Genomic DNA, 20,095 nt, shown 5'->3' with positions numbered 1-20,095 from the left:
TAAACTTACACAAAGGGCTACATGCTTTTTATACATTGTTTATTTTATATTGTTTTTTTTATTGTCACAACTACACAATCTTAAGCCTGAACCCCATAGGGCTATCATTACTAAACTGTTAGATAATTACTATACTATTTTCAATAAGTTAAATAACTGTTATTGTATAATAAAAGCCTAGCCCCTAAGCATCATTATTCATTAAGTATATTTAAAAATATCAAAGTGATGTAGAAACGCCTTTCTTTTATTATTATTGTTAATTAAATGTGACAGTTATAGGTCGAACACTATACAACAAATACTACCCAATTTTGGAAGACATTTCAATTTCAGATCAATGCTAGATGCAGCCGTTGTTTCACTCTTGTAGCTGAAAACTTTTAACGACACAAACCAGAAAACATTGGTCATACCTAGTACAGTAAGTTGTGCTCCAGCTCTTATCGGCCCTTCGTCAGGAGCTGGTCCGACCTGAAATATAAATGTATAAATACAGACATATATATATATATCCGTGTGTGTGTGTCACTTGAAAAATATTTCGATTTAGAAGTTTACCTAATATATTTAGTATTTCGACAATATCACATATTTTTAAAATATGATTATTTTATACACGTATTGCTTGGAATTAATCATTATTTTAAACATCATTTACTTGTTATTGTACAACACGTCTGTAGTCGTAATGGTACGTTTTCACAAACATCACTTTCATAAAAGTAAATATATTTTTGTGATTAAGTGCAAAGATTTACAAAGGGTTCTCTATGATGTGCCCATGGCAGGTATCGAAACCCATTTTTAGCTTTATAAGCTCCTAAACTTAAAATTAAGCCAACAGATAAACAAACATAATGAAAAATTAAGAATTGTAATATTCGTTTATATTTTAGAATAAAATGTAACAAAAATATAATATCTCCATCACTAATATGTTAATGTTATTGTCGTATTTGCTAACTGGTGAATGAATACATTAAACACAGTTAATTTTATTAACAAGATATGTTGTGAACTAGATGATCTGTATAATTATCAAAACGTTTTTTCAAATTAACTATTTATATATTACTTCGAAATACATATCCTAGTGAAAGCGCGACTTCAAACGTATTTCATAGATACGTGTAAACCTTTGTACTTGATATTTCATGAAGATATAAATAAATAAATATAAATAAATACTGCAGCTACGCTTACACAATTTTTTAGTTTCTTATCGTCTGTCATAGAAGTTACCTGTGTCTAAGTTTTTTTTCCTTTTCAACAGTTATTACCTGGCACTGATATTTCCCTTCGTCTTCTATCATTGTGTTTGATATTCTAAGGTTATAAATTCCTTCTTTTTTGTCTATCATCATCGAATACCGTCTAAATCCTGGAATAGCTGGATCAAAACCTATAAAAATAGAATTACTTCAAGTACATATTACATATTGCTTGAGAAATCATATATTCAAAATTTGACGTATCCTATCCGTTTTTAAGCTTATAAACCCTTTTTCATTTATACCTGATCAATTTTTTTTCACTGATGCATTTTAATAATACTTGAGACGAAAAAGTAAAAGACATAAATCCCTCAAAAGAAGTATTAACCGAGCAGGTGTCTCCATATCGTGATATCAGAATCGATGCTGGTACCCGCTGATGCAAGGAGAGTTAACGTGCAGTGTTTAGTGAAACAAACCTTCTTCTGTTTCTACTGATTTTGAGCTTTTTGTGAGGTCTCGAGTGCAAAGTTGCCCTTAAATGTCGAACGTTATGACTTCCGTGTCATAAGCCTAATCTATCTGTTTCTTTTTTTTTTTTTAATTTGTGTTTAACTATCATGTTTTGAAAATATAAGTTGTCACTTATCCTATTCCAGGGTTATACGATATTGTAAGTGTATTTTGGAAACAACCAAATTATTATTTTTGTGGTTTATTTTAGCTGGATGTGATTAACTCTAACACAATAAAGAGAAATTTTCAATATTTATGAATATATTAGTTTGTTTGTTTGGAAATTTCGCACAAAGCTACTCGAGGGCTATCTGTGCTAGCCGTCCCTAATTTAGCAGTGTAAGACTAGAGGGAAGGCACCTAGTCATCACCACCCACCGCCAACTCTTGGGCTACTCTTTACCAACGAATAGTGGGATTGACCGTCACATTATACACCCCCATGGCTGGGAGGGCGAGCATGTTTAGCGCGACGCGGGCGCGAACCCGCGACCCTCGGATTACGAGTCGCACGCCTTACGCGCTAGGCCATGCCGGGCCAAATATATTAGTAAAATTAGAATGAAATAATAATCTTAGAATACAAATTAAGTAAAACATTAAGGTTTTATTTTGTTTTCATGTTAAAATATTTTCCTAAACACATAACGTATCAGTGTACAAAAAGTTACTAATCTTTAATAGTTAAGGGCCCGGCATGGCCAAGCGTGTTAAGGCTTGCGACTCGTAATCAGAGGGTCACGGGTTCGCATCTCCATCGCGCCAAACATGCTCTCCCTTTCAGCCGTAGTAGCGTTGTAAAGTTACGATCAATCCCACTGTTTGCTGGTGAGAGTAGCCTCAGAGTTGGCTGTGGGTGGTGATGACTAACTGCCTTCTCTCTAGTCTTACACTGCTAAATTAGGGACGGCTAGCACAGATATCCCTCGAGTAGCTTTGTGCGAAATAAAACAAAAACAAAAACTCTAATAGTTAATCGATTTCTTCAATGGGTTAGGCCTAATGTATAAATGTGCGGTATATTGGCGTGATTTCAAAACTACAATAATTTGCGTTTCACTCCAAATAACATACATTAAAAAATCCAGTTGGTTTTATAATTTTATTTTTGAGAAAAATTTCAAAGTTTATCAAGAATATTTTTTTAAAGAAAAGCTATAAAACTTCAAATACTTAAGTATTTTGTAACACACATATGTATGTGCGTGGTCGTTTTCAATATTTTTGCAAAGTTCGTATAAAAATAAAATTCTTTATTATCCGCTAACAATTTTGTTATATTCTTAACAAATAATAATTCATTTGATGTAAGTTATCGCTTAACGTATAAAACATCTTCACTTAATAAAACAGCTTCAATATCGTTTTTTAGGAATAAAAATACATTTGTTTATTCGAAACTAAAATTATTGTAAAATGTACGTTGACTTTTAAGCGCATATTTACTTATTTAGATGGTTTACTTAAATACTTTGGGTTTACACTATCAATAATATTATACAAATGACTAGAACAAACTATAATAAAAATGTTAATTAATAAAATACTTAAATACTTACCTACCATTTGAAGTAAATAAAACAGAAATGTTAATGAACCTTTTTTCACGCAAAACTCAAACGAATTAGATAGTACTATTTATTTAGTTTACATTTATCTCGTGATATCATGTTATAGTATATTAATCAGAGTTTTTAATGACGGATTAACTGTTCCTTTATGTTTATAGGTAACAACTTAATTTCACAATACATCGATACTTATGTGTGTGTGTTTTTTTATAGCAAAGTAAGTTCACAATATATCGATACTTGTGTGTGTGTGTTTTCTTATAGCAAAGTAATTTCACAATATATCGATACTTGTGTGTGTGTGTTTTCTTATAGCAAAGCCACATCTGGCTATCTGCTGAGCCCACCGAGAGGAATCGAACCCCTGGTTTGAGCGTTGTAAATCCATAGACATACCGCTATACTAGCTGGGGGGTATATTGGTACTTGCGTCTTTGGAAAACCATTTATAAGTGCATAATGGAACTATCTATTAAGTAACTTTTTTACGTTCTCCTAGATGAAATTTTCATAAGAATATGTTATACTAAAACTACTTACAAAATAATCTCTACTAAACGTTTTTCTGATTGAAAACCATATTTCTTGTGATAACATTTCCTGAATACACACTCCCCTATAGTGGTATTATTTCTTTCAGACTTTTGAGACATTAAGCTTTCAAAATATTAAATTACTTCAATTCACTTATGAAAAAGTCTTTGTCTGAGTAGATTCTGCAGGAAATGAAACCACCATTTTATTGAGTGTTGACATAAACCGATTCTCGTACCAGGGAAAAACATTCAAACTAAAATTCCCATTTCTGAAATTTCCTTTCGGAAGTAAGGCATGCTTTTCACAATCAGGCTAGAAGCTTTGTGGAGATTTTGAAGCAGTCGAACCGAATGAACGTCTGTCTTAAATATAATTAATCTAAAAATTGACGAAAGTTAGAGAAGTAAACTAGCAAGCAACTTAAAACTGATCAAAGTTGAGAATCTAATAGTTTGGTATCATCTATTACCCTAGTTAGAAAATGTCTTCTTGTTGTTTATTTAGTAATTTTATACTGGAAAGATATCAACGTTCTGAATTACAAGGAACGTTATGCACATACAAGTACATAAGTATATATATCTAATACAATGATTAAAAAAGAAAATACGGAAAGGGATGATATCTTCCAAAAGCATTGGAAAAAAATACGCTTGATTTTATCCTACATATACATACATATATATATACCCCAGTAACACAGCAATACATCTGTGGACTTATACTGAGTTTCTATACCAGTGGTGGGCAGAGCTCAGATACCCTTTTGTGTAGTTTTTTACTTAATTATAAACATTTACATATTTAAATATACTATGCACTGTTTCGTTTTTATAATTAGGATAAAATAATTCTATATGACAATAACTTTGAAAACAAAGAGTAAGTTACTCTTCAGCCAATATTATTTTTATTACGTACAACATTACACGTTTCATTTATTTGGATGTACGTAACATGAGTTTGAAGAAGGAAGAGTTGGGAACGTCTTGTATTATTAAAATGTAAAAAAAAATGTGGGATTATTTCAACAAAATTATTATTGTTCTAGTTTCATGCAACGCTATTAGAAGTATATCTGTGCTAGCAGTCCCTAATTTTGATATACTAAAGGGAATGCGGCTCTGCAACGTCATCTATTTCCAATTCGTGAGGTGCTATAATCGAATAATAAATTTCACCATCACTCTTCAATGCGCACACGGATGTAAAATAGGAAGCACTGTTCTATGTTTATTTCTTACGGTAATAGGACACTAGCCACAAATTATTAGATTAAATTTTATTTGCTATTACAATAACATCGGATTTGCTAACTCAGGATAGTCTCATAATTCATTTCAGTCTTATCCTGACTGATAATTTTGTAGTGTGCATTAAAAGTGTGTGATGAAGTCCGCTATGGGAAAGTGTAAACATTCATTGCAGCTGTTAATGTTTGATACTTCTTTTCAAATATTTAGTAACTAAACAGTTTCTTTTAAGCAAAATATTTTTAACCTGTATAAAATAAAGTGTTCGGTTCTGCTTAGAAAGAATAATTTTTTTTAATGCACTTGTATGTTCTAAGATATTTATGAAACAAGTATGGTTAAGTAGGCAGCATAAGAGTCTTAACAACAGTGTTCTTTTAAAACTTCAAGAATTTTCTAAGAAAAAATAAGCATCTCTATTTAGGAATAATTTATATGGAATGTTGAACTAGAACAGTACTATGAAAAGTGCTCATTTTTTTACGAAGTGTTAGTGTACCGTATAGTGGTTCTTGAAAAATGTATGTGTCTTGAGGACATAGATTGTTCTATACGCGATTATGCTTTCCTTCAAGCACTTATTTTTAGGCATCACAGCGGAGATAACATCTATCTATGTGTTGGAAGCATCACATTTGTCAATGTCATAAACAGATAAAGTTTCGATTTCAATTTAAAATCAGACATCTTCACTTCAAAGATAAAGTATTCTCAACTAATGTTAAGTTAAAAAATATGCCCATAAGATTTAGTTATATAAACTACGTCGTATTGGATCTATTTTCGACCTCTCCTTTCCTTCAGTTTTTATTACGTTTATAGTAGTACTATTATCTGATCAGGTTCTTTTGTCATGTTTGCTGATATATTCCTGTTAGTTTCCTGTGATGTGTATATGAGTCATTAGTCGTAAAAGTTGATTTTTTTATTGCTTGGACCAGCTTTGCAACATATTTGGCTTCTAGGGAGTTTTGTGTTCCTTATCATTAAATATCCAAACTAGTGTATCACAACAGGACATGATTGGTGTCTTGTGATAAGTTTGTCACTTCGAACACTAACTTTGATTTCTTCTAACTGAATAATATCTGAGAGAAGTAGGTTTTCTAGAGTCATGTGAGTTAACATACTATGCTCATATCACGTCTGATTGACTGTGATGCTATTGTCAGTAAGATGGCTGATATTTTTGTTAATAACTTGTATTCTAATGTTGATAAGTTGCCAGATTTATTGTAATACATATAGAATCTTTTAAATGATCCGTAGTTATATGTTTATTGAAGTATCAACATAAAAGAAAAAAAAACAGACAAAACATAACAAATTAAATAGAATTACAGTAATGTGAAAAGTTAGGACACCCTATGAAAGCATGTGTATTTTTGTAACATTTTTGGGTATATAGATATTTAATCTCAACTTTAACAATACTGAGAGATTATAGGAATATAACTAAACAATTAAGACTGAAGAAAAGATTTTTCTTTATAGAAATAAAAAGGAAAACTGTTAAAACTGATTTCTAAAACAAAAACAAATAGAAATTGAGCATATAAAAGAGCAAATTAATTAAGATGGTTATAGATGCAGGAAAAAACAAATTCCCTTTTAAATATATGGGTTGAGAAAGTATAGCTCAATGCTGGTCGGGTACTATTTAGAGTAGATAGATATTGTTTAATATCCATTTTAATCAGAAACTCCATATATCAGCGACCAGCTGAAATTAGCGCTTGAAATGTTACGTAAGTAGTCTGTGTACGTGGACAACATAAGTATAAAAAGATGATAGACAAATGGATGCTTCTGGGAGAATTCTTTACGTATCCATGAATATATTCAGTTAAATAGATATATTCGTCAACGAAGCATGCTTAGTTATTTCACGTATGTTATCCTTGAATAACGTGAGGTTGGTATACGATATTTCAAACAGTTTACACGGGAAATTTAGAGATAATAATACCTTTAGTATACTCGTAAGATGAGTTAGATTTTTTATTTAAAGAAAATAATTGATGATTGCTTGGAAAAAAAACAAAATAGGCATCATTGAAAATAACGTAGAACTTAAGTTCGTTGTATAAAAATAAATAAGAACAACCAGTTTTATACACCCCATAAAATAAGCACACAATGACCATGTTAAATTAAGTGTAGGGGAGAAACTGCCAAAAGGCACCAGAGGACAAACGATGATTTTTTGTGACGTGTAGACAAGTAGGAGCTACAATTTAATTTACACTGGTAAATTCAAATGTGAGTTAATTGTTTGTTTATATAAACATATGGAATTTACTTTATGGCTGGCCATGGCCACTTTCTCTCTTTCCCATCAAGTTCTCCTGCAACATTCATAATCCAACTACTAACTTGTGGGAATATCATTCCAAAAATAAACTTCCATTTACCGTTCGCTCCCACTGACGAGTGTATTTCAGAACTGGTTCATGAACTGGCTTGCTTTATGTTTATGTGTGATTGATATCTGTGAATGACATAATTTTTTGCAACTTGCATTTCAATTGTGATAACAGCAGTATATCTGCGGACTCACGCTGCTAGAAACAGGGTTTTTATACATGTCATATACAGAACACAGATAGCCCATTGTGTCGTTTAGTGCTTGATTTCAAACAAAAACTTGTGACATCGCATATAGTTCTTCCATATGTTAAAGTATAGATATCTTATTTGTTTTACCGCATATCATGATTTTCCTTATGTGTCATGAATATTAGATACTAATATCTGATTTGATTTACCATGATAATAATTCTAATAATTGTAGTTGATTATTACCATGCTTATACCAGATTTGATACACCATGATAATAATTCTAATAATCATAGTTAATCTAGTTTATTATTATAAATTTGATACTAATAAAATTGGATTTTGTTTGTTAAGGCATATATTGTAATACTGTTAACTGATATAGATTTGTATGATGTGATGTGCTGATATTAAATCTAATTTCCTGTAAAGTATATCTTAGAAAAATCATGTGATACTTTTTTTTCCGTAATTGAGCGTTTAGTCGCTTTCCTTATTTTATTCCAAACAAAGTACTTATTACCGACATGAAAACTAAATCATATTGTCACCCAATTTTCTCACTTATATCGAAATTCTCATTTTGTTTTTTTAAAGTACCAATTTTCTTAGGAAATAGAGAATATTTCTTACCAAACTTGATGTTTCACACATTAACTGATTACAGGAGGTGGATAAATAAAAGTGATCTTCCTTGAAAATGTTGTTAATTTGTTATATATTTCATTGGATAGCAGGAAAATATGTAAAATGTCATATGTTTATAAAAGGTACTCGAATCGCTTAACACACCAAGATGATTAATATTGTACACTGAAAATTCGCAACTATTAACTGAGTATATGCATAATTGGAATGCATGTCTTTACCTACTATCAGATATGATAAGGTATTTCAGTGGTTTTTAGCAAAATTCACTGTATGTATTTTTTTCCATGCGTCAGGAATATAACGAGCTAAAATTTTAAGAAGAAATATAAGGGTTGTAATAAACTGACAGCAGACAACAAAAATAACCCTAATTCGAATCAAATTCATGTTCCGCAGAAACTAAAAGTGACACAGCCATTTAAAAAAAAATGTTGGCTATGTACTATATAAAAATGTTTTTGATAGACATATAAAATAATTATACCATGTGATAAATTAAAAAGCATATTATTTTCAGACTTATAACAGGATTTTATTATTCAAGTAATATATACTCTTGTCATTTCATTTTTTACTGTGATTTTTTTTCCACAACACTGAGTGTGTTATGGAATATTACTCGTGTTTAATATTTTACAATATAAGATTTAGTTGATTGATTAACCAATGAAATGACTCCATGCATCTTGACAAGATAAAGAAAAGAAAATCTCACACTCTGAAGCATGCATCACTTAGTATAATTTGTTTTGTTTTCTTGTTTTTACATTTTTGTAACCCTTGAATAATGTACGTTTCATATCGATGGAAATTTTATTACGTCTGCTAATGTGCCTATACAGAATCGTTTGTGAAAAACGCTAAGTTATTACCGAACGCATTTAATTATAAAAATTAACCATATAAAACATATATCTGCTATATTTTGTACGTTAAAGCTTTTATCTAAGTATCGTATTTATAATAGGCGAAAAAGAAGACATTTACAATTCTTCTGCGTTCGATGCATGTTTCGGATAACGCGGTTCTGTTTATATAAATCGTTTTAAGCTTTGAGGTGAAACTTTTCCTTCGCTCTTTTATGCAACAGAAATCTACATGGTTTCAGCTAAGAGAATTTTGCAAATGTTTTGAGATCTCGATCGCCATGAGGTTTGGTTAAATTAATGCCTAGCCTAAACTATATATTTAAGTTTATGTGCATGGGAAATGTTTTATAAAGTAGTATTCATAAAATGCCTAGGATCAAGAAAATATATAGTTAGGGAACATATGTTTAAAATGCATCACGTAATACGCTTACTTTCTCTCTTTATTATTGTAGTTGGTTTGTGTTCTGTTTACTCATAGTATTGATCTTGTAACGCCGTGAGACGTGCTTAAAAGGACCCTATAACTGTATCATCGACCAACAAGTAAATGTGTTTACTTAAGTCTTATAAGGAGTATCAGAACCTTCACACCGTCATTTTATATCGCCATTATGACACATTGGGGCAGCAGTGTACAGATATTGTTCGAACAAAAACAATGACACTGTCATATCTTAATCACCTATTGCGTGTTGATCTTTATAATCAGAAATATGGAGTTATGGAATTCTTCAGCGTCTCATAAGGTATTTTAGGTTATATAAACTATACAATGAGACTGAAATATGAGGATTTTCTACTTTATCAGAACCATTCCTCACATATTTGTGGCAACACAATTTATTTGCCTGATTCTGTGATATTTCAATTGAGTGAGCGAGTCATGTAACGCAGAAATGTGTTCATGTGTTGGTTACTATATAGAATAATATGTAATATCAGTGATTTATTTTACTTTAAATAATGTGTGGTTGTAAGGTACCCGCCTAGGAGGAGATTTTACTGTCAAATATCATTTATCTGATTGGATTTTCGAAGATAATAAATTAGTTTCTTAAGGAAATCTGCGGGAATCAACTGTTATTGACCTAAAGTGGTGGGGTGATGGTGATGGAAGTCGGTGTAATTTCTCAGGTGTAACAACTATGTGATTTCTTTTATCGTTTCCTTCAGCAGTGGTCAGGATTCGACTAAAGTAGGAACATGCAAAAAAACATTTTCACAACGGTTTTATGGGAGTTGTCACCCAATCAGAAAAACATTTATATCTGACGAAAACATGAATGTTTGAGCTAATCTGACAGTGCAAACTGCTGAAGGTGGTACAATATAATATGAATACCTTAGGGCAAAATTCATTGCAGAATTGTTTAAGCTAGGACATAGTGTCATATCTAACTGTTACACCAAAACAAATAACAATTAATTTGGTTTTAATAGCCTTCGCAATATTTTATTTACTACCAAAGTTATAATACCAATTACACCAACTGTATCAACAGGATGCCACTAGCTGTAACAACCATATAGTAATTTCTTTACTCCATTCTATGTATCATATTGGCTTGTGTTTGACTTTCCATCTTATGTAACTTGTGCAGAAAAATATAGTGTTTGTGGATAAATAGATATACATCTTAGAGTAAGGAATATATTAAGCTAATTAAAAAACTTGACACGTAATCTCAGGGTCGTTGGTCCGAATTCCAATCTCACCAAACATGCTCGCCCTTTCAGCCATGGGGTCGTTATAATGTGACGGTCAATTGTACCACTATTTGTTGGTAAAGATAGTAGCCCAAAAGTTGGCGGTGGTGGTGATGATTAGTTGCCTTCCCTCCAGTCTTACACTGCAAAATTAAGAACGGATAGCGCAGATAGCTCTCGTGTAGCTTTGCGCAAAATTCAAAAGACATCAAGCATAATTATAGAAACACTGCATTAATTTTCTGCGTCTTATTTAGGCAGAATTCTTCCTTAGCAAATGTTTAAAATTATCAAGCAAAAAACAGTCGCGTAAGATTTTATGTTTCTCTCTGATTCTTATGTACAAATTATTAGTAGATAGTTGCACAAATATTAATGAAGTTCGTTTCATATATATATATATATATATATATATATACAGTGAAAATGATAACGAATATATCTTTAAATATAATACATTTTTCTTTACGTTGTTATTATGGATACAAATGTGTACTATGAAGTAAATATATGTGAAATAATTTTGGAAACACGCAAGATATACATATACAGAAGTCTCAATGGGTACCGAAACCCGGTTTCAAGCGTATTAAGTCCGCAAACTTACAATTTCGCTATTAAGGGAGTATAGAAATTAAATGGTAAATTTATGAGTGGCAGAAAACATTATCGCACAAAATACAAAATAAAAGCAGATTCGTCGTACAGCACAATATTATTTTTTTATGAGCGCTCTTTGTTCTACCCAAGGCATTACGCCTTGTTTCCATGCTGACACAGAGTTTGTCAATAGATTAATGAGGAAAGTTATTACATTATGATTCATCTCTAAATCACTTTCTGTAATTTAGCAGAGTAGTTTGGTCAGCGTTCCCCTAGATGAAAAACTGTCGTTGGTTTTTTTTACAGAACAATTAGAACTTAGTTACACCTTAAAAACACGGACTTTGATTTTATCACTTTATTGTTTTTGGTCTAATTTTTATTTTGACGTTTTGGTTTGGTTCAGTTTTCTCATTTAGTGGATTTTTAATTACTAAAGGACCTTTAATATCCTTTCGTGTGGTGTGCCTTACTGTTATCGTGGTAGCATCCACACTTGTATCTATAGCAATGTCCTCGTCATCTTCTACACTTGATTGGCGTTTATCTCAAAAAGAATATGCAATGAGAGATTTAAAATCATTCCCTCGACCACCTCTGTTATTATTATAATTTTTTCATCTTCAATGTCTTGTGTTCATCTCCTCCTGAAACAAGAAGTCGTTCTGCAATTTGTTGTGTTGGTAGCCAGCGAAAAGACAATATTTTCTTCCTTGAACTCAAGTGTGTAGCAACTGTACTACTACTATGCTTATCTGTCTGTACTTTATATAAGCTTCGTACTGGTCCAGCACTTTCTAAATGGATAGAGGAAAACCAATCACATTGTAAACTATCAATATGTAATTTTGATACGCACAGTTAGTTTTACATAAAACTGAAGAGCGTTTAGCAGCGTTTATCTTTTATTCCTTTATTTCTTATCATTTTTCAAAGTTATTTGCAGTTCTTCATGTGTTACACAACACAACGAACTATAACAAAGAAGATATGACAGGGTTACATAACATGAAATGTTTAAAATAATGTCGTGAATCATAATAAAAATACCATTGTTTCCATCTTTACTCATGCTTATTTTTCAAACTATTTACCTTTTTAAAGTGTTTCTTGTTATTATTAATTATTAAATCTTTCTAAATAAGGTTAAATTCATATTAGTGATTATGTACACATTATAAAATACATTTAAATTGATAAACAGTACAAAATAAAAAACAAATATGTCTCGATATAACAAGGCTCATTCCTTACAGGATAACAGCGATAAGAGTTGAAATCATCACACGTTTTCAATACATAAAACTAGGGTTTTTCTAACAATCACTTCTCTACACACGAAAGCTGTCCCTCATGTGAACAGAAAGCCGTTACTCTCTATTCGGTTAGATCACTAAATATTTTCAGCATTAGTAACCAAAGTAACGAGTTAATCAATGCGTTGAAAAAAAGTTTATCTTACTTTTATTTTTGTTGATAGCTGTATAGTTTTAAATAAATAAGAAATTAACTTATTTCTTTTTTCCTATTAGTTTGTACAACTTCTATATTTCACAATTACAAAAAGAAAAAAATATTACATTAAAATCCAATATTTTAAAAACTAAAATTGAGTGTTAGACATGTCATATTCCTTGCGAAACTGATACAGACAACATACAGTATCAGATTAAATATTTTGTTAATACTTGAAAGGCTGTAAGTATGCATTTATTATTACTTATTTCTTTTATATTTATCAGATTTTTAAAAAAAATCAGTAAAAGCTTATGGTGACCAGCGATCCAAATCCTCTTGTTTAACAATACTTCGTAACACTTAATTTCAACTGAATTTTATAATTTTTGTTATATATATATAACATATAAAAGAAAGTAAATTCCATTAAGGGTTTATAGTGAAAGGTTTGTTCTGGGATTATTTTTCTTAGTTTCAAAATAAATATTTGAAACATTTTGAAACAAAAACGCAATATCTTGGAATTTTCATTTCCAAAACCTGATCACATAAAAGTATTTCATGTCAACATAGTTTTATGTTATATACTTTATCCCTTATAATAAACGTTTAAACAACTCAATAGAATGCCTTTATTCAACAAATGACATAAGATATTACGTTTTAAACGACTAAGTAAAATGCTTTTGTTCAAGACATGACGAAAGATATTACGTATTCCAGTTTTAGCAAGGTAGTTAAATAAAAACAATATTATTAGAATTGTCTATAAAAGACAGTCTTATAAACAGGGTTGATTCGTAATGTTATAAAGCAATAAAAGTTTTATATGTGTATATATATATATATATATATAGATATATGATAGTTTCAACTATAAACTTTGTTGAACAAATTATTTATTAAAATTATATGTTTATGATTCTTAAGAAGGATTGTTATCAGGTGAAACCCATAATATTGATAGATATAGTACTATGCAAAAGTATTAAGACAAGAAAATATATTATGGGCCTAATTCTTCCATGCCATCATAGAATGTAAATTTCAACACCATGATAATACATCACCCATCCGTGTTGACAACTGAATGAGCCAAGGTGAGAACACTTATCATTCTTTAGTTTTCCATATACCTGTACCAAGTGAATGTCTTAAAAGTTCTGTTTCAATGAACATACTGATCAAATTTAGGATCTGAAATCATCATCGTGATACGTTATGCAGCGTTTTAACTATACAGAAAGAAGCTAACAAGGAGTTATCATATAGTACAAGTATGTGTTACAAGAAATCAATTTAACAGCACCCCACAAATAAACGTTGATAAAAACAGTGTTTAAAACTACATATTAAGTTTGTTGTCGTGGCACAGCCAAAAAATCGTAGAGATTTGTAAGTAGAGCAGAGTGTTTGCATATGAGTTTTACGTGATGCTGGTTGTAGCTCTGAAACAATTTGCAAAATATTTAAAATGATCCCCAAAACTATCAAGTACACGTTTGTATTGTAAGATCGATACAAAAAAGTTTGAATATATGAAAGGAAGATGAAACACACCAAAACTCAATTATACTGATGTTAAGTATCGTCATATGTGCAGCCTTTCGGACAGAAGGAAGACTGCCACTGATCTCAACCATGAGATAAACAACCATGTTCCAAATGACTAAAAAGTATCCAGATCTACAGTATCAAGAAGACTCAAAGAAATTGAATATTTATTTGTCTGACAGTTTTAAAATGTTTACTTTGTACTCGAAATATTATCAAAAAACTAGTATTTGCTTAAAGGTATAAAACTGGACTGTTGATAATTGTAAAAGGGCGTTATGGATGGATGAGTCCAAATTTAAAGTATCTGGCTCAAAGTGTAGGTTCTACATTTGACGGAAACAAGGTGGAAGATATTTACCTCAATGCATAGCACCTACCATGTAGTATGTAAATAACTGTGTGATGGTTTGGGGGTGTTTCTCTTCTGAGGCAAAAGGAGATATTTGCAGAATAGATGAAATAATGAGCCATCGCAAGTACTATCAGATATTGATCTGTTAAAGTATACCTAGTTGTTTATATATTTTTGGTAAAAAACTATTACCAAGAAAATAATGATTCTAAACGCTCATTCAACCTCTACAAAAATTTCTTAGTTCAAAAAGAAGTTACTGGTATCAATCAAATGATTTAATGATTCTCTAAGTCCCGATCTCAGCCGAGGTGAACAGATCTGGAATTTTATAGATCAAAAAACAACTTCATAAATCAAAGGTATTTATAAAGAAGCTTTGTGGACTTTGTTAGAGACATTTAAAGTAAAATACAAATGATAATTTGAATAAATATGTTGCAATAATACATGAACAACTGTGTGCAGCTATTAAAGTAATGGAGGAACATAAAACATTAACTGTTTACTGAACTCAAGCACTTCTACTGAGTTTCTAAAATATGTAGTACTAATTATGAAGATTAATACAATTTTAATGTTTCACCTTTGATGAGCATTCCATTGGTCTTTGAAAGTAGTCTGAATTCTATTCAGTACTATATATTTATAAAATTTTTAATCCACGAATTTCATTCTCGGGGATTTAGGTTTGTAAAGGTATCAGTTTTATGATATACAATTCTACAAAAGTTTTGTGCTTTTTAACTAAACGTTTGGGCTGAAAACAGACCATTTCTTTACGTATGTTTTAAAAACTCGACGCAATAAGGAGATTCTGAGTTACATGTTTCAAAGGAGTTAAACTTTTTTTCAAGTCATGTATATTCTTGATAACTACATTGTGACTGACAATTTCATTAAGAACCCATTTTATAAACAGGAAATAAAATGAAAGAATATTGAACATGTAAGCTATCAACAAATCTTTAGTAAGACTAAATGTGCTATTGAGATAAAACGGATTAACTCTTATTTTACCGCAATTGTTTTCTATACGTTCTTTTTTCCTTGTCCTTTTTTCCTTTAAAATAACTCTTCTCATGCTTCGATGTTTAATAATTTCATTTACTACCACTATTTTTTTCAATGTTCCAGAGAGAGAACGTATTTTTTTAATTTTATGATAGCCAAAAAATGAGATCAGTTTAATGGTGCAGTAAAAGACCAAAAACATGATCCAGCGTACACTACACTGGTGCATGTGAAGTGACAGCAGAGAATTTTTGAAATTCTAATCTATTATAATTATCCTATCACTTTTGCTTGAAAATATCAACGTGATGAAATTCTAAAACTTTGCTTAAATCAGACTTTTACATTAATACTGACTAACTATTATAACGTTCATATTATTTAGGTCATAAATTGCATTATACTTCACGATTCCGTTTATGAAAAAGAAAATCGAGTTCTTGTGTAAACCCAACGAAATAGCTGGTTCATCAAAATACATAACATCTCATTTAGACTTATTATAGACATTTAAGTCAATGTTAATATATAAATTCACTCTTAGCATAATTATGCTTCAGTATTGTGGAACCCTGCATAACCATTTCACCTGTTTAACAAAAGGAGTTGGTCCACGCAGTCCGAAAAATATGACAACTGATGTCTGTCATTCAAATAGGCTGCCTTTATAAAAAGCCTCCAAATATTCATATATGTAACACGCTCGGTATTTATATGAATAAAAGCAATCAAACTTAGTTACTTTATTCCTAATTTTGTTAATGAGTTTAATAAGCATAATAATTATCGATTGTAATAGGTTTCTCCATTTTAAATCATGAACATTATTAGATTTTTTAATATTTCTCACTCACTTTGCTTCCCAGCGGCTTACCACACTAATGGCAATTGTTTATCACATTATTTCACAATAACTCAATTTTATGATAGCAAAATTCACTGTAAAAATAGCTACAAGGAATTTAACATTTTCCAGTATCATTCAGTGGTATTATATGGGGCTGAGTCCTTAATACTAAAATGCTATGAAATATTCAAATCAATATGTCTGTCACATAAGAATCAAAACTGCTATAAAGTTGTGGTAAAGCGAAATAAAATAGTACTACATTTTAGCGTTTCGTAAATAATGTATTGCCCCCCAAAATTTATTACTTTTGGGTAGAATATGTAGCAGCCTTTTTCCAAATCAAAATAATTATACACTTAAATCATAAATATTTGTCCAGATCGGAGATTTAGAAATTCTAAGACGAAGATATTCCTTGTAAATAATGCAATGGAAAACAAAGGAACATAAATAGCATTTCGTTGATATGCAGTCAATCGAACCATCTTCTACAAGAAGGAAACTTCATGATTAAATTATGAAGTTAAAGTAGTTGTTAAGTGTTTTATTCGCAATAATTATCAGCTTTGTATAATATTAAATGTTTAGCTGTGCAGTTAATCCTATGAATGGAAAAAAATTTCCACTGAATCACTTAATATTCATAAGTGTTATTGTAATATTTCATGACTGACATACATGCACAAACATATTTATTTGAACTAATATACATTAAAACATGAACTGTACACAGATGTTAAATTATTTCACCTGATGGCATGACAAACTATAAAAACGAAATAAAAAATAACAATTAATATGATCTATGAATTCCTGAACGTTTCATGAAACGAAGCTAAATAGGCTGCTTGGTAATAGCTATGAAACAAACAGTAGTTAACGTTTCATTGCATTTAAAAAACAAAAGGAGAAGTGAGCAGTCGTGGCGACATAAGATTCTTAAATTTTCTAGGTGTAGTTTGGATTTATCGATCTATTCAGATAAAACGTTATCTAAAAATATCTGTGTATGAGCGCGCTCGTGTCTAGAGATCTTTTTTTCTATTTCTAATAACCTATACACCAATCCAAATAACGTGATCTTTTGAAAATAAAAATAATATAATCTTAAGTAAATTTTTTTCACAGGTAAAATGCTGAATAAATTTTGAGGTAAATTGTTGAATGATGTAATTTCCATGGGAAAAGTTTTAATTTCCACTCACTACCAACTCTTGGGCTACTCTTTTTAATCAACGAATAGTAGGATTGATTATCACATATAACGTTCCTACTCCTGAAAGATCGAGAATGTATGGTAGGACTGGGGTTCGATTCTTTCAGTCTTAGATTGGGATTCAAGCTGTTTAACCACCTGTGAGTGAACATACACACAAACGGAAACAAAATAACTTCATTTTGAGCATATATTCATTACAATATTAGAAAGGCTAATTATAAAAGTGATTTATTTCATAATGATATAATATTCGATTTTTCTAAGCTGTACCGTTGCACGCTTTTGTCCCTCGCTGATACAGCGGTAAGTCTACAGATTTACAACCCTAAAAACAGGGGTTCGATTCCCCTTGGTGGACTCAGCAGATAACCTGAAGTGGCTTTGCTATAAGAAACACACACACTTTACGCTTTTATTTAATTTTCAATATTCAAATATTAAATATTATTATTATAATAATACACGTGAATGTTCTATAGATGTTAAAATAACACTTTCATAAATGAATTCTATCCTTAAGTAGATCTTACTTATCTTACTGCAACGTTTATGGAACTTTATGAATATTTGTGAATATAATGTTTAAAATCACCAGTCATGGAAAATGAAATAAATAATATCAGCAAAAAAATCAGAGTGAAATATATAACTAACCTCGTGCTTTCATGAACTTTCAAGCAATTAAACTAAAGAAGTTTCGACTCGTTTGTTTTTAGTCTTGGAAAATACAAAGTCAGTTATCTTGTCCGCCGCGTGTTACAATCTGTTGTCACCTTAGAGTATTTTTTCTTGTGAATCATTACTTGGAGAGACAAGCATTCATATCAGTCTTTTGTTACAGCTCACCAATTAGTTTATGTTTCGATCTTTTACTTGAGTAACGAGTTTTATCAAGTCTTCTTAATTATAGCAGCACTGATATTGTTTCGAGTTTTGGCTTAGGGCTCTACCGTTACGATGAGCTGGTATCTCTTGAAGTTTTAACGAGGCTGTAAACTGTGGCAATGAAAAGCTTTACATGTTCTAGAAAACACATTTTTATGCATAAGAGAAGTATTTAATGCAAAGTGTAGATTTTTTGTCAAATGAAATTAAATTTCATATTACTAACAAGCTACTTCCTGAATTATTTCTGCTTAATTAGGTTTTGGAATTTAATTGGGCTTGTTATAAATACTATTTATTACTAAGAGATTTAAAATGACAATAGTTAATTTTTTTAAATGTCTAATCTTTATAAATTATAACAATTCCTCATTAGCTTTTATAAGATAAAGGGCTAAACATGCGTAATATCTGAGTAGTTTTGTAGGCATACAATTGACATAAGGTAAATACAATGTGAAACTGAACTATATTCTGCTCAGCCATTTATTATGAAAAAATTTTTAAGGTTTTTAAGAAAATACAAAACATAATCTGTAATTTTATCTTTGCCTTATAACGACAGTCGCAATCTATCATTTCATGTTAATGTCATTACAATGATCCCTAATTTATTTCTTCATATCTTGGACGGACTGCCTTGAATCTCAGTAGAATTATTCTTTGATCCACTACGCTTTTGAATCTTTATTTTGTTTATTTAGGTTTATCTTAAGGTTTTATGGGATCAGTCATAAAAAAGAAATTCAAAGAAGTATATTTTGGGTTCCTCTGCAATCATACGTACAAGAATCAAAATGAAAATTGTCAAAAAATGATTTTTTCAAAAGCTCAAAATATTGACATACAAAATCGTTGGATTTGTTAATTTTGAGTCACTTTAAGGTAGACCAGAGCTCAAGAAAATTATAATTTTGAGAGTTTTGGTCAAGTATTGGGCCGTATTTGGACCAGTTCTCATAGAGTCTGGCGTAAAAGATACTTTTCTACATGTCTTATTCATATACGTATAGAAACATGTGGAATACACCCACATTTTTGGCTTATGTCTCGTGAGATTTTGCACAAAGATACCTTTTCCAGAATTATAGACAATTTGGCACTTTTTTTTATCAAACTCTTGAGCAATGATAGCACAATTTGGGGTTTTCATAAAAAGTTCATGTATAAGTCAACCAACGTCCAGGATATTTGGTACAAGAATACTGTTTTTGCAGATACCAAGCAACAATACAGATAGATTTCGATATTTTGTGCTTTTTGCGATTTTTAT

At 30.6% G+C, this 20,095-nt stretch overlaps 1 protein-coding gene across 1 annotated transcript in view; it reads right to left on the bottom strand.

Moving 5' to 3' along the window:
* LOC143239090 (nephrin-like) overlaps nt 1-20,095 on the bottom strand; it is a 159,484-nt gene that overhangs the window by 66,744 nt on the left and 72,645 nt on the right. The window contains exons 3-4 of the mRNA XM_076479904.1: nt 1,284-1,405; nt 417-474 (exon numbers count right to left, since the gene is read on the bottom strand). Of these exons, the coding sequence (XP_076336019.1) occupies nt 417-474; nt 1,284-1,405 (180 nt within the window). The remainder of the gene's footprint in view (nt 1-416; nt 475-1,283; nt 1,406-20,095) is intronic.

The sequence above is a fragment of the Tachypleus tridentatus genome, chromosome 13 (assembly GCF_004210375.1).
Source record: "Tachypleus tridentatus isolate NWPU-2018 chromosome 13, ASM421037v1, whole genome shotgun sequence".
Taxonomy (NCBI): Eukaryota; Metazoa; Arthropoda; class Merostomata; order Xiphosura; family Limulidae; genus Tachypleus; species Tachypleus tridentatus.
This window is presented reverse-complemented; position numbering and strand designations above follow the sequence as displayed.